At 32.4% G+C, this 20,735-nt stretch overlaps 2 protein-coding genes across 2 annotated transcripts; one reads left to right on the forward strand and one right to left on the reverse strand.

The window, feature by feature from the left end:
* The first annotated feature begins 3,425 nt into the window (after positions 1–3,425).
* Positions 3,426–5,271, forward strand: BDCG_03098 (uncharacterized protein). The gene has a single exon (XM_045418694.1). It carries the CDS (start codon positions 3,516–3,518, stop codon positions 4,287–4,289), a length of 774 nt encoding a protein of 257 aa, XP_045275208.1. The 5' UTR covers positions 3,426–3,515; the 3' UTR covers positions 4,290–5,271.
* BDCG_03099 (uncharacterized protein) lies at positions 5,269–6,476 on the reverse strand (the record flags this gene model as incomplete). Its single annotated transcript, XM_045418695.1, has 3 exons — positions 5,269–5,774; positions 5,841–6,214; positions 6,301–6,476. The coding sequence occupies 3 exons, from the start codon at positions 6,474–6,476 to the stop codon at positions 5,269–5,271; spliced, it is 1,056 nt and encodes a 351-aa protein (XP_045275209.1).
* Positions 6,477–20,735: the final 14,259 nt, after the last annotated feature.

The raw sequence follows: 20,735 nt of genomic DNA on the forward strand, positions 1-20,735 counted from the left end.
TAGTTTTATGATCTCTGACACAGAATACACATTTTGAGTCTCTAAAACATGAGATTGTAAAGTATTCATATCTTTGACAGTTTAAATACTGTGTTTGAGCTTTGAGATTCATTCTTGAGTCTTTGTATTCATGAACTCTTATTTTCAAACCTGCTACTCTTACTTCAGAGATCTTTGACTGTTCAAGTGTTTTTATATATACTAGAACAGAGGCATTTCTTCTGCTTTGTCTAAACTTAATTGAATTTAGTCATACAGGCTTCTTTCTCAGTTGAATAGAGTTGTATTCTTTCAATTCATTTTTAAGAAGTAGCATTTCTTCTTCACAGTCAAAAATTTCAACTGGAATATTATAAAGAATAAATTTATCTCACTTTTCATCTCTTTCAGATAGAATTGTTGTGTTTAATAAAGATTCTACTACTGACTTTCAGAGATTCTCATTCTGAATAAGAAATTCAGCACTGAATTCAGACATTATAGTCAGAATGATGAAGTTTTTAAAGAATGATAACTCAATTAAAGCTATAACTGATTTTTGAACTTCAATATCAGTTATTAACTGAGAAAAGAACTGCTGATTAATTTCATTTCTGATTCTGAAAATAAGATTTGAGTTTAGCTTGTTTCTTTGCAGAATATTCTGATTTGAGACTTTGAGAATAAGTCTTCTATTTCTGAAGATTTGAAAGTTTTTCTCTTTTTACATTTTCTTTTTCACTTTTCTATGAATAGAGACATGAGCAGTATTCTTCTCAGTTTTCTCAGAATTTTGAGCAGATTTTGAGATAGCAGGTTTAGAGACAGTAGATTCAGCTGCTTGAGCATATATTTTCTTCTAATTCAAAGAAGAAGAAGAAGTAGAAAAAAAGAAAGAAGAAGAGTAAGATGAAGAGTCAGTGATTGTACTAGAAATTTTCAATATTTTTTAAACTGTATTTGAGATTTCAAGTTTGAACTTGATTATCTTCTGTAGTTGTCTAGTCTGAGTATGAAGAATTAACAGAACTTCTTCATTCATCTTACTCAGACACTGCTTTTCAAGAATCTTGTTTACTTTTTCAAGTTTCTGTATTTCAAGAACTTGTTATTTCTCTATTTCTTCTTTCTTTCTTCTCTTCAGAATTTCAATCTCAGAAATAGTATTTGAGAAAGCATCTTTTTTCACATTGACTGAGTGTATTTTTGAACTCATTATTTTCACTCAATGAAAAGTTGATCAGACTGTTTCAATTGAGATATTTCTAAGTCTGTTTTCAATTGAAAAGTTGATCAGACTGTTTCAAAAGAAGAATAAAAGACTTTTATATATAAAACACCTGATTTTTTTCACACTAGTTCAGTAACTAGATTAGATTTTTGAAGAGAATCTAATAAACTAAAATTAATTTTTAAGATAAATTAATAAAATCTTTACAATCTCTTTCTTGAAATATAGTGAGGAAAAGTATGATATCAATTGATAATAAATCAGATAATATGACAGTTTTTGAGAGAAAAACTGATAAAAAATAAATTAATTTTTTACAGAGAAATTGATTAAAACTATTCAATTTTATTCTAAATTATTCAATTCTTCTCACACAAGAAGTGTGCAACTCAAATCAGTTAATAAAGAGTGTAAAAAAGAATTAAATATTAATGAAAGCTCTTCAGTCACTGAGAAAGTAATTCTTATTTAAAAGAATATGAAATTATGACAGAAAACAGCTCTGTTTTTAATTCTTTGTAAGAATATTATATAAAACTCAGAGAAAAACATCTTACTTTTTCAAGAGAAGTAAAAAACTATTTCTAAGATCTTTTTTTTTTACATTAACTACTGCAGAAGAATGAAATAGAATCTGCTAAGATATACACTACTGTATACTCTCTATCAAGACTTTCTCTCTTCAGAGTCTTGATATTATAGAGAATATAAGTCTGTTTCTATATAATAATATAAATATTGTCAGCAGAATGTAGAGAAACTGATTATTTATATCTTAAAATAGAAGACTTTGTCAATGATTATATTAATATAGAGTTAATTCTCAAATTCAATAGAAATCTAGTGTTGCTGTTCTCAATCTCTTGCAGAATCTATTGAATATTAAGATATTAAAACTAGATTTAATATATCTCACTGTGCAGGGATCAAAGACTCAGTCAGATCTTGAAGTATACTGATTTTATAGTTGTTGATATGCTATTGACTCATTGTTCACTGATTATGTATTGAATGCTGTTGCTGAGGTATCTTTTTGTATTATTCTGTCAGAGATGGGCCAGATTGAGAGGGGTAGTACAAGGGTGAGACTTGGTGTTAAAGTCTAGATACACTGACGACAGACCGTGGAGGTTGCACTTCAGAAGTGTCCATTGGTTATGTGCTTGATATTATCGCCGAGGTATCTTTTTGTATTTTTCTGCTGGGGATGGGCCAGATTGGGAAGGGCGGTACGAGGGTGGGACTTGGCGTTGGTGTTTTGGAACATCAAAGATGGACAGGGTTTTCGCGGAGGTCACTCCTCAGATATCTCCACAACTACAGATCGGGGATCTTCCAAAATCGAGAAGATTGGTGCATATGGCTAGGTCTCTTCACCTTACAATTTGTATGGCAATTTGGCCCGGGGTTGTGGTGTGGTAGGGGAGAATGGGGGATAATCCCACGCAGGAGTTCCGAACGACGTCTGGTTCACGTTTGGCTGGATAACTCCACCACCACACGGGGTATGCGGTCGGCCATGGGGTCAAAATGCTCGTATGATCGAGGGCTTTTCGATGGATCTATCGGCGGGTTCTTATTCGAAAAATCGAGCGAGTTCGTGGTGGAGCGGTTGTTTTTTGATATGATGCTGGGTTGATGGATGATGGAAAAGCGAAAATATGCTCGCACCTACGAGTTGACAATAAGGGAGCAATTGATCTAGCAAAGGGAGAATCCTTAACGCGAAGGTCGCGCCACATCGAGATTAGATATCATATTCTCCGCGATTTGGTTGAAAAAGGGGAAATCATGATGGAACATGTTGGTTCTACAGCGAACATAGCTGACGGGCTCACCAAGCCACTGGCGAAGCCTGCATTTGAAGAATTTGTCAAGAGGGTTGGCATTCAGGAAATTGAGAAGAAGGAATGATTGAATGGTAATGATGATACAGCGGATCAATGGATTTTGCATGTATTTCTTGATTTTTACGGTTATTGCCGTACGGACGCCTTTCCTAATGAGGAAATCAGGGTCCGATTCATGTAATTAATTATTATTGCATTTTTGAAAGATTTGAGGATGGGGGAAGGCCCCGGGTGGCGGCTTATTATAGGCCACGGTGTAGCAAGGGGGGGTGTTGGTGATTACTACACCTACCCTAGTCACGTGCCACCCCAACCTATCCATTTAGTGAAACTCGCGTAGTTAGATTACAATATACAACACAACAACGTTATCCTCCAAGAGATTTTTCATAGTTTTTGTCAGATTGCCTCTCTTACAGACAAACTCCAGTTTAGTCTGTCCAACAACCTCAGCTATGACAACTCCACTACAGCCTTTACGGGTATTTATATACCAGAGACAGACGGCAGTCGATTCCTGCTCCGCTCAACCGTCCGATCCCGGTCTGTCATCGAACCCATCTTCTGTTAAAGACCAGGGAAGCAAGCTCTCACAGGATCCAAAGAGCGGCAGTGTCAGCAAAGCCCGCCCGAATTCAGAACGCTCCAAAAGCTCTTATACATATCATCCTGTTACATCATGGAAATGTTCGAGTGAAGAACGCCTTTTCCTAGAAACTGCATATGGACTGCAACTGACAGTTGTTAACTGTGGTGACATCAATAGCACTGTTGATATTTCCACAGAGGTTGATCAGAGACACAGAGTGGAGCCACAAAGAAGAGAGTGTCAATATCATTATCGATTGTTTCCAGACTGGCAAACATCGTATCTCTGGTATGACACAAGGTCACCTCACAACCCACCTGACGAGATCCACGTCGATGAGGACATAATTGAGGCTCGATATCCCACACTAGCGCCGTTCTATTTTGCGTGGCAGGACATATATGAGGGCTCATTTACCGCGCAGGGGTGTGACAGAGGAAGTGGTTTGGATGTTTTCCCGGACATTGCTGTTCACATTGGTTGGGAGGTTGAAGGCTTACTCATTGCATGCTGGCTGGTGCTGCAGGATGATGTGGAACAGGTGAAATATGAGCTTGCGACAGGGATGTATTGGATCAAGAAGGACAATTTGGGCGACATTCTGAGGCAATTTCTCACAGATATGGATTCTCTACTATAATCGAAGCAGCCAGAGACGACATTAATAGTCGGATTGAGTAACTTGGTTCTATGATTCCGGGTGTCTATAGTTAGCATATCTACAACACCGTGGGGCTACAATCTAAAAATAGCTTGCAAAGATTATGCTATGACATTGTGAAGCTCATATGCTCAAGCTGTGTCCAATGTTCGACTTCTATGCCCAGCATTTCTTTCGAAGTCTAGACATTTGAGCTTGATCTTTGCCCAACCAGAGAGGTATTTCTTGCTCTGGGATTATACAGGGGAAAAATATTTGACATGGTGGCAGACGGCTGATGGGGAGAAGTTGGTATAGTACGCACCACGGTTTCAAGGAACATGGCCGTGGCTATATTCTGCTCCTGAGAGGGGAACTACTTTTGGGCTTGCAGTCGCGTCGTGTTTTGTGCACTCCATTTTAGGCACACGTCTGCTCTTTATCTGCTCCCTCCCAAGCCGTATAAATACCATGCGCTTTGCTTGCGGCGAGCAAAGCATTCTCGTCGATACCCTTCAGTTTGGACGCATATCTCTGTATACCTGCATTCTCCTGATCTCCGCTCTCTCTTTATAGTCAACATGGAATGGCCACAGCTGACACTTGAAGACAATCAACCGCATCCGCTCCAGAGCCCGGTTGAACCCTGGGGATACATAAATTTCCGGCCGTTGAGCACGGAAAGAAATGCCCTAGGTAAGGATTTAATTGTAAATGTCTATAGTTTGGGGGGAAATGCCTTGAGAACAACAAATACAGGTTTCCATAAAATTTGATTCATTCCCTGAGAGACAAAAATATTGATGTATATATAACATATGTAGAATAATCCAAATGATAAGAATTAATTCTTACATCTCCGAAATGAAACACGGGCATCGGTTTAGCCCATAATGCCTTCCTCTCATTGGCGAAACCTGTGGAATGTGTCATTATCACTGGTGTTATCAAGAGCTACTAGTTTGACTGTAGATTATCCTCAGTTTGGATAACTTGTAATCTTATCTGCTGTACCATCAAAAGGAACACTAGCATTCAGCCTGGGCTTTTTGGGCATTCTGCTAAGAATTGAAGATATTTCATCCGCATCTTCAACTGGGGTTGCAAAACTCCATTGCACATTCTGATAGGCAACTTCATCAGACACCGTTGATACATCAGAATCGTCTAAGGTGACAGCTTCATCCGAAGCCGTCCCTTGCTGAGACACCCAATGCTGTTGAGACTGGGCATCCAGGCGTTGTTCATTTGCCAACTTGATAAATCCATCCCTCTTTTCCTTTGCCCAATCTCGAGCATTTCGATATGCGCATGCTCCTTCCCGAAAGGTTTGTGGGTCGCTGGTCATTGACCAGCCCTTGAACTGGGTTGTAAAATATTCAGGACAATGGTTTGGGCCTTCAGGCTCAGTGAGATGAGTGGTGTATAATTTTAGTGTGCCGCCATGATAAGTTGACGCAAGAGTGTAAGTGTTATTGTCGTAGGCTGATTCATCTTGTTGGTATCACTGGAGAGAGTGCATGCCTCGAGCTCCTAGTGCGCCATCATAACAAGCCTGCCATGTAGCCACAGCCAAGGATCCATCGGGACCTTTTGCTTCCAAAAAGAAGTTTGCTAGCATCAGAAGATAACACTGTGTTGATGATATGATATGGTTGCTAAGCTCTTTGCAGATTTGACAATCGAGCTGCTCAGGACGTGCATCATAGAAGTGATCTGGTTTGGCCTGAGCCAGTGTGCCATCAGTTAAGGGAGCAAGATTTCCAAACAGGTATCCTCCTGCAGTGCATTTAAGATCACTGACATTGCCTTCAATGATAGGAATCACTGATGTTGTGACTGGTTGTTCTTTAGACGCATGTGTATCCGCTCTTTTGAATTTCCGGAAATGCCCATCAGAGAACTTTGATGATGAGAGAGAGGGTCTGAGAGTCAGAGTCAAGATAATCTTTCTTTGATCTCCTCCCAGTTATTTGGCATTGCTGGTATTCAACCATCAGGATATTCATACCCATCAGGGTAAACGCCATGATCGATTAGATTCTGCTGGAAGTTACAATTATAGGCTGTGGTGCTCGTGGTCTTTGTAGTGTCCTTGGTATCTGCAGTTGATGATGGAGGAGATCTCGCACGCCGCTTTCTAAAATGTTTTTGTAGCACACGAGCTGTCGGGAAATAAGAGGTCATACACTATGAACGCCATCAACATCATATTACTACTATTTTTCTTATCATCAGCTTACTACAATTGCTCATCTAATACTCACTAATGCTAGCTCTCTTGGCTCGCACATTTGTTTTACTATAAATAGCTCTATATTTTGTATGCAATTAGCTATAATAGATAGAGTACAGATAATATAAGAAGCAGATCTTGATACACATGAAATTCATATGTTTCCGACACATTTATCCAAGATATCAATTCAACAGTTATGAGCCCGGCAAGCAGCATCTGAATAGAAGCGTGATACTAATCTCAACTCTTATTTGAATAGATAACAATCATTTGAACTGAGACAATTGAATTCTCATTTGTATACATTTCAAACTACTCAATTATTATACACTGAATCTTAGCAAGCAGCACCTGAATAGAAGTGCAATATTGATTTCAATTCTCATTTGAATAGATAACTATGATTCAAACTGAGATAATTGATTCTCACTTATATATATTCTGAAATACTTAACTGTTATACACTCTTAATTTCAATCATATCTACTATTTAAATACTTAAACTGATTATTTAATATAACAATGACTAGTATAATGCATGATCAGCAGCTTCATCAGAGATAATCTCAGAAACTCAGAAGTCTGTTCAGACAGTGAAGACTTACTTATATATAGATATTTATGTCTACTTAATTCAGAACATCCGCATTATTATTCTTTAATACAGATATATAAGTGACTGAGATATAATATCTTCTACTGTTATTCTGTATACTCTTAAGCTTGATAAGACAGTTATTCAATGTTCAGAGTTGTATATAAAAGACTTCATAAGTTAAGTCTTTATCAATACTATAAAGAACTTATAAGAGTTTAAAAGTTAGTATCTTCTTGAGTATACTAATCTTCATTCAATTCTCTCAAGATTAATTATCTGCTTCTAGAATCTTGATATTGAAGTTAGAGATAAATGTTATAAGAGAAGTATTTCTCTGTTAAATACTCTATAATTAATCTAATATCTTTTACTGTATAGTAGTGTCTCTGAATAGAATATTAAGATATTTAATAATATTATTAGAAATATATAACACTGATTTACATATCTTTATTAATAAATGAAACTTCTGTTTTATATAATCTTTCAATTAATGATTGATATATTAATCTTGATTAGTTAATGAACTGATGACATTCTCATCTACACTTAGTTTTACAAGCAAGTTCAATCTTCATGATAGATAGAGAGTGAGGTTGAAAGTATTAAAATATGTAGAAGTATCTAGATATTTCTTCAGTACTTATAACTTATCACTCTGTTTATAAAGTACTAAAGATTGAAAGAGAATATCAGATTAAAAAGATTATTAACTTAGAGAAGTAAGATTATAAGCTCTGATTTAAGATTCAGTGAAAAGAGTATTCTGATAAGATAAATAAGTTCACTTGAGAATTATCTAAGTAGATAAGATATCTGTAGAAGCTGAGATATAACTTTCATATTATAAATTCTAATAAGTTAGAATAATATAATCTTCTATGATTCAAAAATTGCTTAAGTCAGTGTATAATTACAGATATACACCGGCTTTTTATATATATTATACTAAATTAATTGGTGACTGCTATAACCTCTTTACATTTATAAGTATATTCAGAAGCAGCTGTATTATTATTCAGCAGTTATACATTCTTCTGAATTACATTCTTTAACATCAAATTCAGTTATATTTATATAATCATGATGTAAGCTGCTTCTCAGAGAAGCTTTCACTATTTTACATTACTTATTCACTAATATTTTCATTCTCTAATCATTATTCTTATCATTGTCATTATTAAATATAATTATTTTATACAAGATTTCTGTCTCTCTTTCTATTCAATATATTCTATTTTTATTCATTTATTTATCATATTATATATGTTCTTGATAATGATCTCTTATTCTTATAACAAGTGTTATTGTAGTACTCATATCAGGCAGTTTATTAGCAGTAAGTGAAATATGTTATGAAATGTGATCTGAACTTGTTTTTCTAATAATTATCAGAATATATTATTATAAATAATATATTTTCTTTATCTTCTTATATACTCTTGACTCTTTTCTTCTCAGTAAGTATCTGATTGTGTTTTCTGACATGATTTTATATAAATACAGATGCTGATATATTTGTTTTTATTTATATAAACTCTTTATATATTGACAGATTCACATCTGTCAATGATAATAAACTCAATATTGAATTGTTAATTGAGAACTTAAAGAATGTGATAATGAAGAAATTGTCTGTATTATATATAATGTAATCAATCACTTAATACTTATTTCCACCTAACACTCACCTTTGTAAATCAATTACAATCAACTTTAAATGTTAATATCTTAATAAATATTCATTATTTTAATTTTCTAATTTATAATCTATAAATATCAAGACTTGTAGTATAATATAATTCAAAATTATTATAATATAGTTAAAATTAATTAAAATATGAATTCAATTAGAAAATAAAATACAGTAAAATAAAATATATAATATTTTATTATAAATTAAGAAATATGTATTATATATTATAGTGAGTTCACTGAAATATTAGAAATTTCACACTTATTACTGATCTGCTCTGTTATTATTTATTATTATTATTCGTTCATTATACTCATATGCAAGAGAAGCTTATAATGAGTCCTTGCATAATGTTAAATACAGATTAAGTGTTGATTATATAGAAGGAAATACAGATGTTGAGATCATGTCAAGATAATAAGAACATAGAAAAATACAAAGAAGTGATAATTAAATACATACAATAATAACTTCTCAGCTGAGAAATATAGAGTGATTCATTGAAGTAATTTATACACCTCTGTATTTATTAGAAATCTGAGATGCTTGAGTTTCAAATTTAATGTATTCTCTGCAGGTTTCGAACCCACGCGCCTTGATTTTCCACGCCAAGGCGCTACCGGGTGGCCGTATTAATTATTCGGCTACCGGGGCTGATCTGCTCTGTCTTATCATCACATAATTAGCTAGAATACTTTTAAAGATTGTAGACATTTTCTTTTTCTCATAATTGAAATTATTTACAGTTATTAATCACTCATCTTAAGAAGTATTAACTTCAGAAGCATGTCTGAGTCTCAATCATTATATCTCTTATCTTGTGATATAAGCTTAGAGAGAAATGACTCAGTTCAGTAATTAAGCAGATTATTTTTATAGCATTTTCAGCAGTAAATTAATCACTCATTGATCTTATTATTCAGATCTATACAGCTATTATAAGAAGTAATAATCTATTAGTATCTTAATTATCAAGAGAAAATGATTCTGAAGTGACTTATCAAATTATACTGAGAGTCTGCTAATAACTATAATTTCTTATTAAAGTAGTAGTCAGAGTAGCAGTAACATTTCAGTCATCTCAAGCTGATTCAGTTATTAGTTATCAGTCATTCTCTGCTTCAACTATGAGTACTGTCATTATATATATCAGTGATTATACAAAAAAAGCAAAGTTTATATGATATATAAAGAAATAACTGAATATATATATTAATTTATACTATATTAAGCAGATTAAAGAATATATAGTATTTAACAACTGCAATATTCTGATAAGAGAGAATAAGTATCAGAATTATAAGAATCTAGTACAGTGAATAAATTATTAAGATATAAAAAAAATACTACTCTTACAGAAGAGCTTTCACTGAACTTTATAATTAATATTAAGAGATTTCTTTGACAGCTCTGATATATATCTGATATAGAAGATTTAAGATTTATATTCAGTTTATTCAGCACTGTTTAATAATCTGTTAAGAATAAATGAAGAAGCTGAAGATAAAAATAATAATTCACTGAACTACTCTGTTAAGTTAAAGTTAATAAAAGATTATATAACTCTGAAGATTTTTAATCATCTATTATTAAGTCAGATATTAGAGAAAGTCAGTATATAATTTATAAATCTCTTCAAGCTTGAATTACTTTATTTATTTCTTAATAAGCTATAAGAATTCTATGACACTAATTGAAATAAGCTCTCAGTTTTGAAATCAGATCATTATTCAATACTTTTCTATAATAAGATAATATTCTCAGTTCAGTATATCTATTCAATTAATCAATTAATCAATCAATCAGTTATTGACTTGCTAATATATAAATCAGAGATCATATTCACTGAATCTCTCTTATGAAAGAGAATATTATTCAATATCAGAGAGCAGAGCTTGATCAGATTACAATTATATTTATTCATGAAATAGAAGAAGTTAAGTAAATTTTCTTTACAGTTATTTCTCTTCATTATGTCATGTATGATTATCTACTGAATCTGCTGATTTTACAAGAGAATTCTAGTAATTACACTATTATTGAACTGCTGATGATTTAAAAGACAGTATTGTATAACATTCTGATACAGAATAGTGATGAAAATAATGATCATTTAATGTATAAGTCTCAGATAACAAGATATTTGCATTGTAATTAACATATCTCATTTCTTTAAATAGATAGTTGATGAATAGCAGCTGAGTACTAGATAACTAGCTTAATAGTATATTGATTTCACTGACAGAACAGTATACAGTGTCTTATAGTATCTTAGTAGTATTCTGATAATGATATCTGTCAATTACACAGTTACTGAGTAGTATTATAATAATATTAGAAAGTTCTATACTGTCTTAATATTATTTTAACATTTAATATTCAGTAACATGTCACTGAATATAATAGTGAAACATGTGTTATAATCAGTAACACGTGACACAGGTGAAATAATGAATTCACAGTGTAATCACTGTAAATTAACTCTATGTTCTTTCCGTATTGTAATGTGCCGGAACCGAAGCGGTGGCTAGTCGGCGGTGACACGTAGAAGTAGTTGTTTGGAAAGCTGTATGAGTGAGCTTGACTATCTTGCTTAAATAGTGAGCTTGTAGACTACAGAGTTATTGTGAGAATATCACAGATATGATACTTAGTATACTAAGAAGATTGTATAAGGCACACAGTAACTCTTGTGTATATTTCAGTAGAAGTAAAAGAAATGAATCACTGACTTCTTTAATGAGAAGCCAGCATCTAGCTATTCTATATAGATAATGAGTGAATATTCTCCTCTTATTTCATAAGTGAGAATAGCCAGAGTGATACCTCAGTGATGCCTTATTACTAAGAAAGAGTAATCTGCTGACCTTGTATAGAAGCAGAGTTCTTATATTCATCAATTGAATCTTTCTATGATATATCTGAATGATATCATAGAGTGATTGAAAACTGATTCAGTCAGCCTGTGAGATGAATGAAATCATCTGCATGAAAGTAATGAGTCATGTGAAACTGCAACAGGGCCTTGATATAGCTGAGAGCATGATAATACTCTCTTCTTTAAGAGCATAGTCTCTATGCTCTCAAGATTATCAGATTAGAAATTATCTTTGTTGTATAGTAACAGTTATCAACTGATTGACAGTGTGTGTACTGCATGTGACACAAAGATGAGTTTTTCTGCTGACTGTGTAGATCTTTCTTTTTCCATCTTCATTCAAACCAAACATGTGATAAGTGAGTTTCTTATATATTGATTTGAAATGTGGAAAAATGTAGTTAACAAGTGACTTACAGATCTCTCAACATATTTCATTCTATGTATGAAATTCCCTGCAAAAGTGGTGTGTTTTAGAGGCAAAGCTAACAGTAGTGACAGGATTTTTTTGAAAGATCTCCTCTCTCATGACATATTTTTCTCTCCCTTCCCTTATCTGCAATAGTGAGTGCATGAGAGTATCATTCTTGAAGAATAGTAGAGGGCTTATTCTGACATTTTCTAGTGAGTAAATGTCTTCATGATGCAGCAGCAGTCTCTGTGACTGTCAAGAAAGCCAGGTTGAAGGTGAAGACAGTGTCAATGAGCTGTAGAAGCTCTGCTCTCATTGTCACACCTTCTTCTGCTTCTCTTGCAGCTGTGGTGATTCTGCCAGTCAGTGTGTCTGTGTCCAGTTCATTCCCTGCTCTTCTCACCGCTGTTGCAACACTGCTTCTCTCTTCAACCAGCACAGTGATGTATGACCTCATGTGATCATTCAGAGAGAACTCTGAAGAGAGCTTGATTTCAGAGACAGTGACTCTGAGAAGCTCAATCTGTAGTTCTTCTTCTATGACACACTCAAGCCCTGCTCAGAATGCTGCTGAGTTGAGTCTGTAGAATTCTGTGATTTCTTCATCTTCTCTCTGTGAGAAGGCTTTAGTGCAGTCTCTGACTGGCACTGCTACTTGTCTGCACTGTATTAAGCAGCTGAAGAAGAAGAAGATCTTATACATCTATCTCTTCTCTTACTTCTGTTATTTCTGTTATATCTGTAACAATGACTTCTGTCTCTCTGTAAGTATTATCTACTCTATAAGAAGATATCATGTCAGCTCTGACAAGAAGCTCAGATGCTCAAGCAGTACAGAGTAAGAGTCTCAGAGCTTCAAGTATTGACAGATTTTATCAAGACTGAAAAGATCTCTCTTACTCATCTGTAAAAGAAGATAAAAGTGTGAATCTCTGAGATGAAAAAACATCTCAGAATAACTGATCTCAAGAAGAGATCAGCTGATGCTGCTGTTAAAAGCACTGTAGAGATTAATTACTAATTAAAGAAGATCTCACTTCAGTTGAAGCAGATGACTGAGATGCTTTGTAAGTTAATAAATTAATACTTTCAGCATCTTTTATACTCTTCTGCAGTATACTTCTCTGCAGTACTGCAGTACTAATCTCTCAGCAGATAAAGATACTGATACTGAAGACTTCAATGATAAAGAATGAGTTTAATAAAGATATGATTATTGATAAGTAGTTTCTGAGATTCTCTCTTTTTACTTTTTTCAGCAGACTGTGATCTCATTAGATTAGCAGCAGCCCGCGAATTGATTAATATTAATCTTTTTATTAATTTCAAATATCTCTTTCTTTTCTTATTAACTGCTTCAGAAATTTTACACTTGTATAGTCTCATTAAACTTTTAAAAACTCTTTGAGAGAAAATAGAAGAAGAATGCTACAGAGTTTATAAGACATCAGCTCATCACTGTGAGATCATCTTTAAAAAACTCTTTGAGAAAAATAAGAAGTCTTAAGCAGTATTTCTTACTCAATATCTCTGATATATAACAGAGCAGTCTCTACTAGCTGTCTCATAGCTTACAATCTCTTTCTCAGTATTTTTTAAATGCTTAAGTAATTCTCATAAATTCTCTGACAATGAATAATCTTCTTATTTAATAAGATATTGAAGCTTACTGTAATATGTTCACTTATTCAATATTTTCTTTATAAGATATTCAGTATCATTCTCAATCTCAATATTATTCAGTCAAGACAGCTTCACTCTGAGATATTACTTATAGAGCTTCAAATAGAAAATGTGAAAAATAGAATGAATTGATTTCAATTCTGTGAGTAATTTCAACTCATATGTCTGCTTACTCATCACTCTTATTATCAGAAAAGATTCTAGTCACTGCTCACTGAGCTTCTTATATAATCTTATTATCTTGATATTCTTTGCTGAAAGTAGCACTTAATTCTCTATCAAGAACTTCATCAGAAGATGTTTTTAATTATAGTATTTTATCTACTACTTCTGAACATAGTGAATGCTTCTCATCATCTTCTCATGAATTTTATTCAAAAGTTTCAATCTTACTTTTACTTCTGATACTGAGAAATACTTTATTCTCTATATCTGTCTGATATTCTGACTGTCTATCTCTCTCTTTGAAATATTATCTGTGATGTCACTGAGTAATGAAAAATTATATTCATAACAAGTATAGAAAGAAGATATCTTTAAGATTGCATTCTTTACATTGTTATATATGAATTCAGCAGTTAGAAGATGTTTAAGTCAATCATTCTGATAATATGAATAGAACACTCAAAAATGCTATTTTAGTATTTGATTCTGATGTTCAGTCTGACCATCAGTCTGTGAATGAAATACAGTACTGAGAAGACATCTTATTATAAGATGATAGTAAAAAGTCAATCAGTATTTACTGATGAAGAGGAATTCTCAATCTATTATTAATAATTTCAGAGCACTGTGATCATAAATGATGATATTTAAAAATAGATCAGTCAATTCAGAGACTTTAATCTTTTTATAAGTAGAGATATATCTGACTATCTTTGTGAAGTGATTAACAATGATTAAAATTAAGTTATATTCTTTGACTCTTATCAACTTCAGCAGATCAACTATGAAATTTATTAATAGATTCTATCATGAGTTCTTTGAAATAGACAGTGATATCAACTCACTGTATTACTTATACTGCAGAATCTTTATTCTTTGACAGATATTATAAGTTTTAATATACTCTTTAACATCTGTTCAGAGCTTGTCTTAAGTATATTTATATTTTAGAAGCTTCTCAGTCTTCTCTAATCTGAAGTGCTCTGAATGAAAATTATTATAATGAATTCTCAATAACTTCTGATGCACTGCTCTGCTATAAGAGATGAAGACTGAACTATTCAGCAGTAGAAGTTCACATTCTTTTAGTTATCAGTGACTTGATTTCTTAGCAGTATCATCCTGCTCAGAGTCTGTCTCTTTCAAGTTCAAATCAGATTCTTTCTTCTTTAACTTTTGAATTCAAGCTGCAGTAGAGACATTCCTCTTCTATAACTTATTAATAAATTTCAAAAGTAGTCAGATTGAAAGATTGTAGACTGTTTCATTCTTTATCAATTCAATGATTGTAAGATATGATATGAGAAGCTCATGATCTTCAGTGTTAATCTCTCATGAGAACTCAGATTCTCTTTCATCTTCTATACTGAGTTGTGCAGCTGCCTCTTCAGCACTGTTCTCAAGCTTTAGAGAACTTCAATTCTCTGCAGTCAGCTTCTTCTGCAGTAATAACAGAGATTCTTTTATAGAATTCTTCTCTGCATCAATAATATTATAATCAGACTGTCTAGACAGTGTGTCAGCAGAATTAAGCTGATCTGAACAGTATCAGATATAGAAATTATACTCTGAAAGCAGCTTCACTCATCTGGCTTAATGTTCTGTCAAGCTCTTTGTTGTCAAGAAGTAACACAGATTTACATGATTAGTAAGAACTTGCACTGAGTACTTACTACTCTGAAGATAATGTCATCAGATCTTAAAGAATTTAATAATTGCTAACATCTTCTGATCATGAGTATCATATCTTCTCTGCATGAGTAATAACTTCTTGAAGAAGAAGATCACTGATCTTCATTTATAATATCTTATAGATTCTGTGAAAAAGTCTTCTCTCACAGACAATTCATTGTCTGTTTTCTCAGAGATAATTATTCTCTGATTCTTTCAATGTTGAAAGATCTTCAGTGTTAACTGTGAAAAGATTTCATAGATCTCATTTCTGAATGCATCAGTCTTACACTGACTGAGTAAGTCAGAATTAAAATAATTCAGTATTGTGATATCTGTGAAAGCTTGTTTCAATTCTGCAAACATCTGCACAGTGTTTTGAGTGAGAATAAACAGTTCTGTTTTCCTGTCTTTCACACTTCTCTTCAACAGATCTGTAAGAGAGACAGTAATCTGTGAATATGTATAGATGAATTATCTGTAGAAATTTGCAAATTCTAGAAACATCTGCATCTCACAGTATGTCTGCAATGCTGGTCAGTTCTCAATGACAGAGACTCAGCTCCTGTTCATTGAAATGCTATTCACTTCAATAATATAATCTAAGAAATCAATCTCCTGCATGTAGAATGAGCATTTTTCAGTATTTGTATAGAGTTAATACTGTCTTAAGCAACTCAACACTTCTTGAACATGAGTATCATGTTCTTTCTCTGATTTCAAGAAGATTAAAATGTTATTCAGATATACTATGCAGAAGACATTGACAAGGCCCTGCAGTGCCTCATTTATATAGACCTGGAAGATGACTGAAGTGTTATAAAGATTAAAAGATAAAACAAGATATTCAAAATTGCTGTACTTAGTATAAAAAGTCATTTTTCAAACATCATCTTCATTAACTCTGATTCTATGATAGATATTCTGTATATCAATCTTTGAGAACATCTTTGCTTCAGATAATCAATCAATCATCTCATTAATTAACAGTAATAAATAGTGATTCTTAATCATCATCTTATTAAGATCTCTGTAGTCTACATATAGATGTAGCCTATCATTCTTCTTAGGCACAAAGAGTATAGACATCTCTGTCAGACTCTTTGATGAATATATTCAGTTCTTTGATTGCACTTTTTTAAGATATTTGCACAGAACATTTAACTTCTTTACAGATAAGTTGTAAAGAGATCTGTACAGCACTGTTACATTATCTTTAAGATAAATCTTATATCATATCTTGATATCAGAAAACTTCACTGCTTCTCTTTCTGAAAAGACATTCTTAAAATCTGTAAAGAGACATCATGTACATCTGTCTTTAATAATGAATACTACTGCTAATCTTGCAGTGAGAATGATGACTTCTTCATCTATTTTCAAGTCTCAATCACCTGCTACACAGTATATCAACTCAATCTTTTTCTTAAGATTCTTCTGATGAAACTCTTCAGATTTCTCTATCACTGTCTCTTTATCAGTGAGATAGTACTGTCACATCTAAGTGACTCAGTTAATGAGAGAATTATTTTCTCTCAATTACAGAAGATCTAGAATAATGTTCTCATCTATAATATTAACTGTGTGAAGAAGCAGACTGCTTTTCTTGAAGATTTCTTCTGAGTCTGTGATCACACACTTCACTTGAATTATGTCAAAACAGTGACATTTTATTTCATCAGTAAATTTCATATAATCTGATAAATCTATCTTCTTTCAATTCTTCATCAAAGAAAAGAAATAGAATATGAAGTTAATATCTACTCTGAAGTCAAGTAGACATCTCACTGATATCTTCTCATTCAGAGTATACATTGTAATTGTAATATGAACTCAGAGATATAAGAATTATCAATTCTTTTCTTTCTCTTCTTTATCTTTCACAGATATATTTGTCAGAAGAGAAGTTAACTTTGAGAAGATATCTTCTCAGTTTCTTTTCTTCTTCAGCTTCTTACAATCACTGATATAGTGATTATCAGCTTCACAGTTGAAACAGAGATCTTTGTCAAATCTTTTTTAATATTTCTTTACAGTGAGTGAAGAATCAGAATACTTGAAATTCTTCTTTACTTTCTCTATACTGAAGTCATCATGACATTATTTAGATTTCATCATTGATTACTTAGAAGAGATCTTGTTAATCTTTTTCTCAGAGAATTGATTATTCAAATAGATTCAGAAAGTCAGATTAACAAGCTCAGTGTGATTAATTAATGAACTCTGATATTATAATATTATTATTCACATCTTATGAGTCAGCTTTGTAAGATAAAGCTGTATTTTTAATTAATTCAAATCATCAGTCAGTTTCTCTTAATATTCTTCAAATCTTGCATTGAAATCAGAAGAATTCTTATTATCTCATTAATATAATGAGTTGAACTGCTGTGCTGCTGTGAAGCTGCAGTTATGATAATCTTCAATTTAATTCAGTAGAAAGTCTTTGAATTCTTTCTAAGTCATGACAGCATTGATATACTCAAGCTCTCTCTTCTTGATGACTCAAGTAGTCACAGAGATGCCTTCAAGAAGGTTGACAGCATATATTACTTATATCTCATAAGTATTATACTGGCTCAGATTAAGGCGGAATTTCCATTTAAGAATATAGATAAAGCTGTGAAATTCAGATAAGATGTTTCTCTTGTATCTCAGTGAATCTTCAATCTTAATCTCTCTATCTTTATAATAGATGTAGATGTGTAGAGGCTGCAGCAGTGATAGAGCAGTTGAAGAGCTTATATCAAAATGCACAGCAGATTCAGAAATCTCAGATTTCTGCTGAGATAGAGATGTATACACTCTAGAGAATAATGTAGTGTTTCTTTCAGAGAGTGAGATCAGATCAGTCTCAGTGTGAGTGTATAAGATTATATCAGTCTGTTAGAGCTCAACTGATTCAAATGTATAATCAGGTTAAGTGATTTGAATTGTAATGTGCTGAAACTGAAGCAGTGACTAGTCAGTGATAACACATAGAGATAGTTGTTTGAGAAGCTGTATGAGTAAGCTTGACTATCTTGCTTGAATAGTGAGCTTGTAGGCTACAGAGTTATTGCGAGAATATTACAGATATGATACTTAGTATACTAAGAAGATTGTATGAGACACACAGTAACTCTTGTGTATATTTCAGTAGAAGTAAAAGAAATAAATCACTGACTTCTTTGATAAGAAGTCAGCATCTAGCTATTCTATATAGACAATGAACAGATACTCTTCTCTCATTTCATGAGCAAGAATAGCTGAAGTGATACCTCAGCAGCATCTCATTGTTAAGAAAGAGTAATCTGCTGACCTTATATAGAAGTGAGGTTCTCATATCCATCAATCGGATCTTTCTATGATATATCCGAATGATGTCATAGAGTGGTTGGAAACCGGTTCAGTCAGCCTGCGGGATGAATGGAATCATCCGCATGAAAGCGATGAGCCGTGTGGAACCGCAACGGGGCCTTGGCGCCGCCGGGAGCGTGACACGTATGAACATGTTTCACTATTATATTCAGTGACATGTCACTGAATATTAAATGTTAAGATAGTATTGAGATGATGCAGAACTTTCTAATACTATTATAACACTACTTAGTAACTGTGTAATTAATAGATGCTATTTTCAGAATACTATTAAGATACTATGAGATACTATATACTGTTCTATCAGTGAAATCAATACTATTAAGCTAGTTATCTATTACTCAGTATAACTGCTGCTATTCATCAACTATCTATTCTATCTAAAGAAATAAGATATCTCAATTGTAATGTAAATATCTTATTATATGAGACTTATATACTAAATAATCATCATTTTCATCACTATTCTGTATTAGAATGTTATATAATACTGTCTTTTAAACTGCTGACAGTCTGATAATAGTGTAATTATCAGAATTCTCTTGTAAAATCAGCAGATTCAGTAGATGATCATGCATAACATAATATAGAGAAATAAGTGTAAAGATAATTCACTTAACTTCTCTCATTTCATGAATAAATATAATTATAATTCAGTCAAGCTCTGTTTCTTAATATTGAATGATATTCTCTTTCATGAGAGAGATTTAATGAATATGATTTCTAGTTTATATATTAGTAAGTCAATAACTAATTGATTAATTAATTAATTGATTGAATAGATATTAGACTGACTGTGTGACTGTGTCTGAGATCAGAATCAAACTTTACAGTTATCATGTTGTCTAAAAGCATTACTTCTGATCATGATTTGTGTTCATTACATTGATCTCAAATCCTGTTATTTCAAATATTAAAGATCTCAGATTCACTTTTCAAATAAAAATCTAGTCTCAGATAAAGAATATATTTGAATTCTTAGTCACATTTTCATTCTGATCTCATTATTGAAAATGATACTAAATGAGATCATGAAATCATTTCTCACTTACATAATATCATAACATAGTGCTCATTTGTTGAAAATTCAACAGAGAGTATTATCAAATATTATTACTTTTCTGAATACAGATTATAATTAATATCATTTTAATTAAAAAAAATGTAAAATACAAAAAATAACAAAAAAATAAAAAACAAAATAATAAGAAAAAATCACAACAAAAAAAAAAAAAAGAGAAAGAAAAAAAGAAGAGAAAGAAAAAAAGAGATAGAAAGAGAAAGAAAAATAAAAAAAAAAAGAAAAAGAAAAAAATAAAAAATAAAAATAAAAAAAAATCAAGATCACAGAGCTGCAGTATTTTTAAAATACTTACTTCTCAGAGTCTTTACAATATTTATCATTAACTATGTATCTCTCACAGTGAGAATAACACAGCTGTGATTAGACTGATCATGTGACCGTGTCTGGGACCAGGACCAGATTTTTTAATAGTCCCATTATCAATTCGACTGATCCCATTACACAGTTTTAACATTAGATAGTAGTTTCATACTGTCTCAGTGAGACTTACTGTCTACTCTTGTCACATTTTCCAAATGAGACCATGATTTCCACTTCTCAATTTAAATTATTTTTATTGCTTTAAATGACTTTAAATCTCATTTGAGCGTTACCAAAAAGCGTTACTTTTTAAAAAATTAAAAATAGTCTAAAAAAAACCTTAAAATGTCTAAAAATAGT

The sequence above is a fragment of the Blastomyces dermatitidis genome (genome assembly GCF_000003525.1).
Source record: "Blastomyces dermatitidis ER-3 genomic scaffold supercont1.3, whole genome shotgun sequence".
In the NCBI taxonomy this organism is placed as follows: domain Eukaryota; kingdom Fungi; phylum Ascomycota; class Eurotiomycetes; order Onygenales; family Ajellomycetaceae; genus Blastomyces; species Blastomyces dermatitidis.

Coding starts and splice junctions, on each gene's coding strand:
- BDCG_03098 (XM_045418694.1), top strand. CDS start 3,516: ATGACAACTCCACTACAGCCTTTACGGGTATTTATATACCAGAGACAG.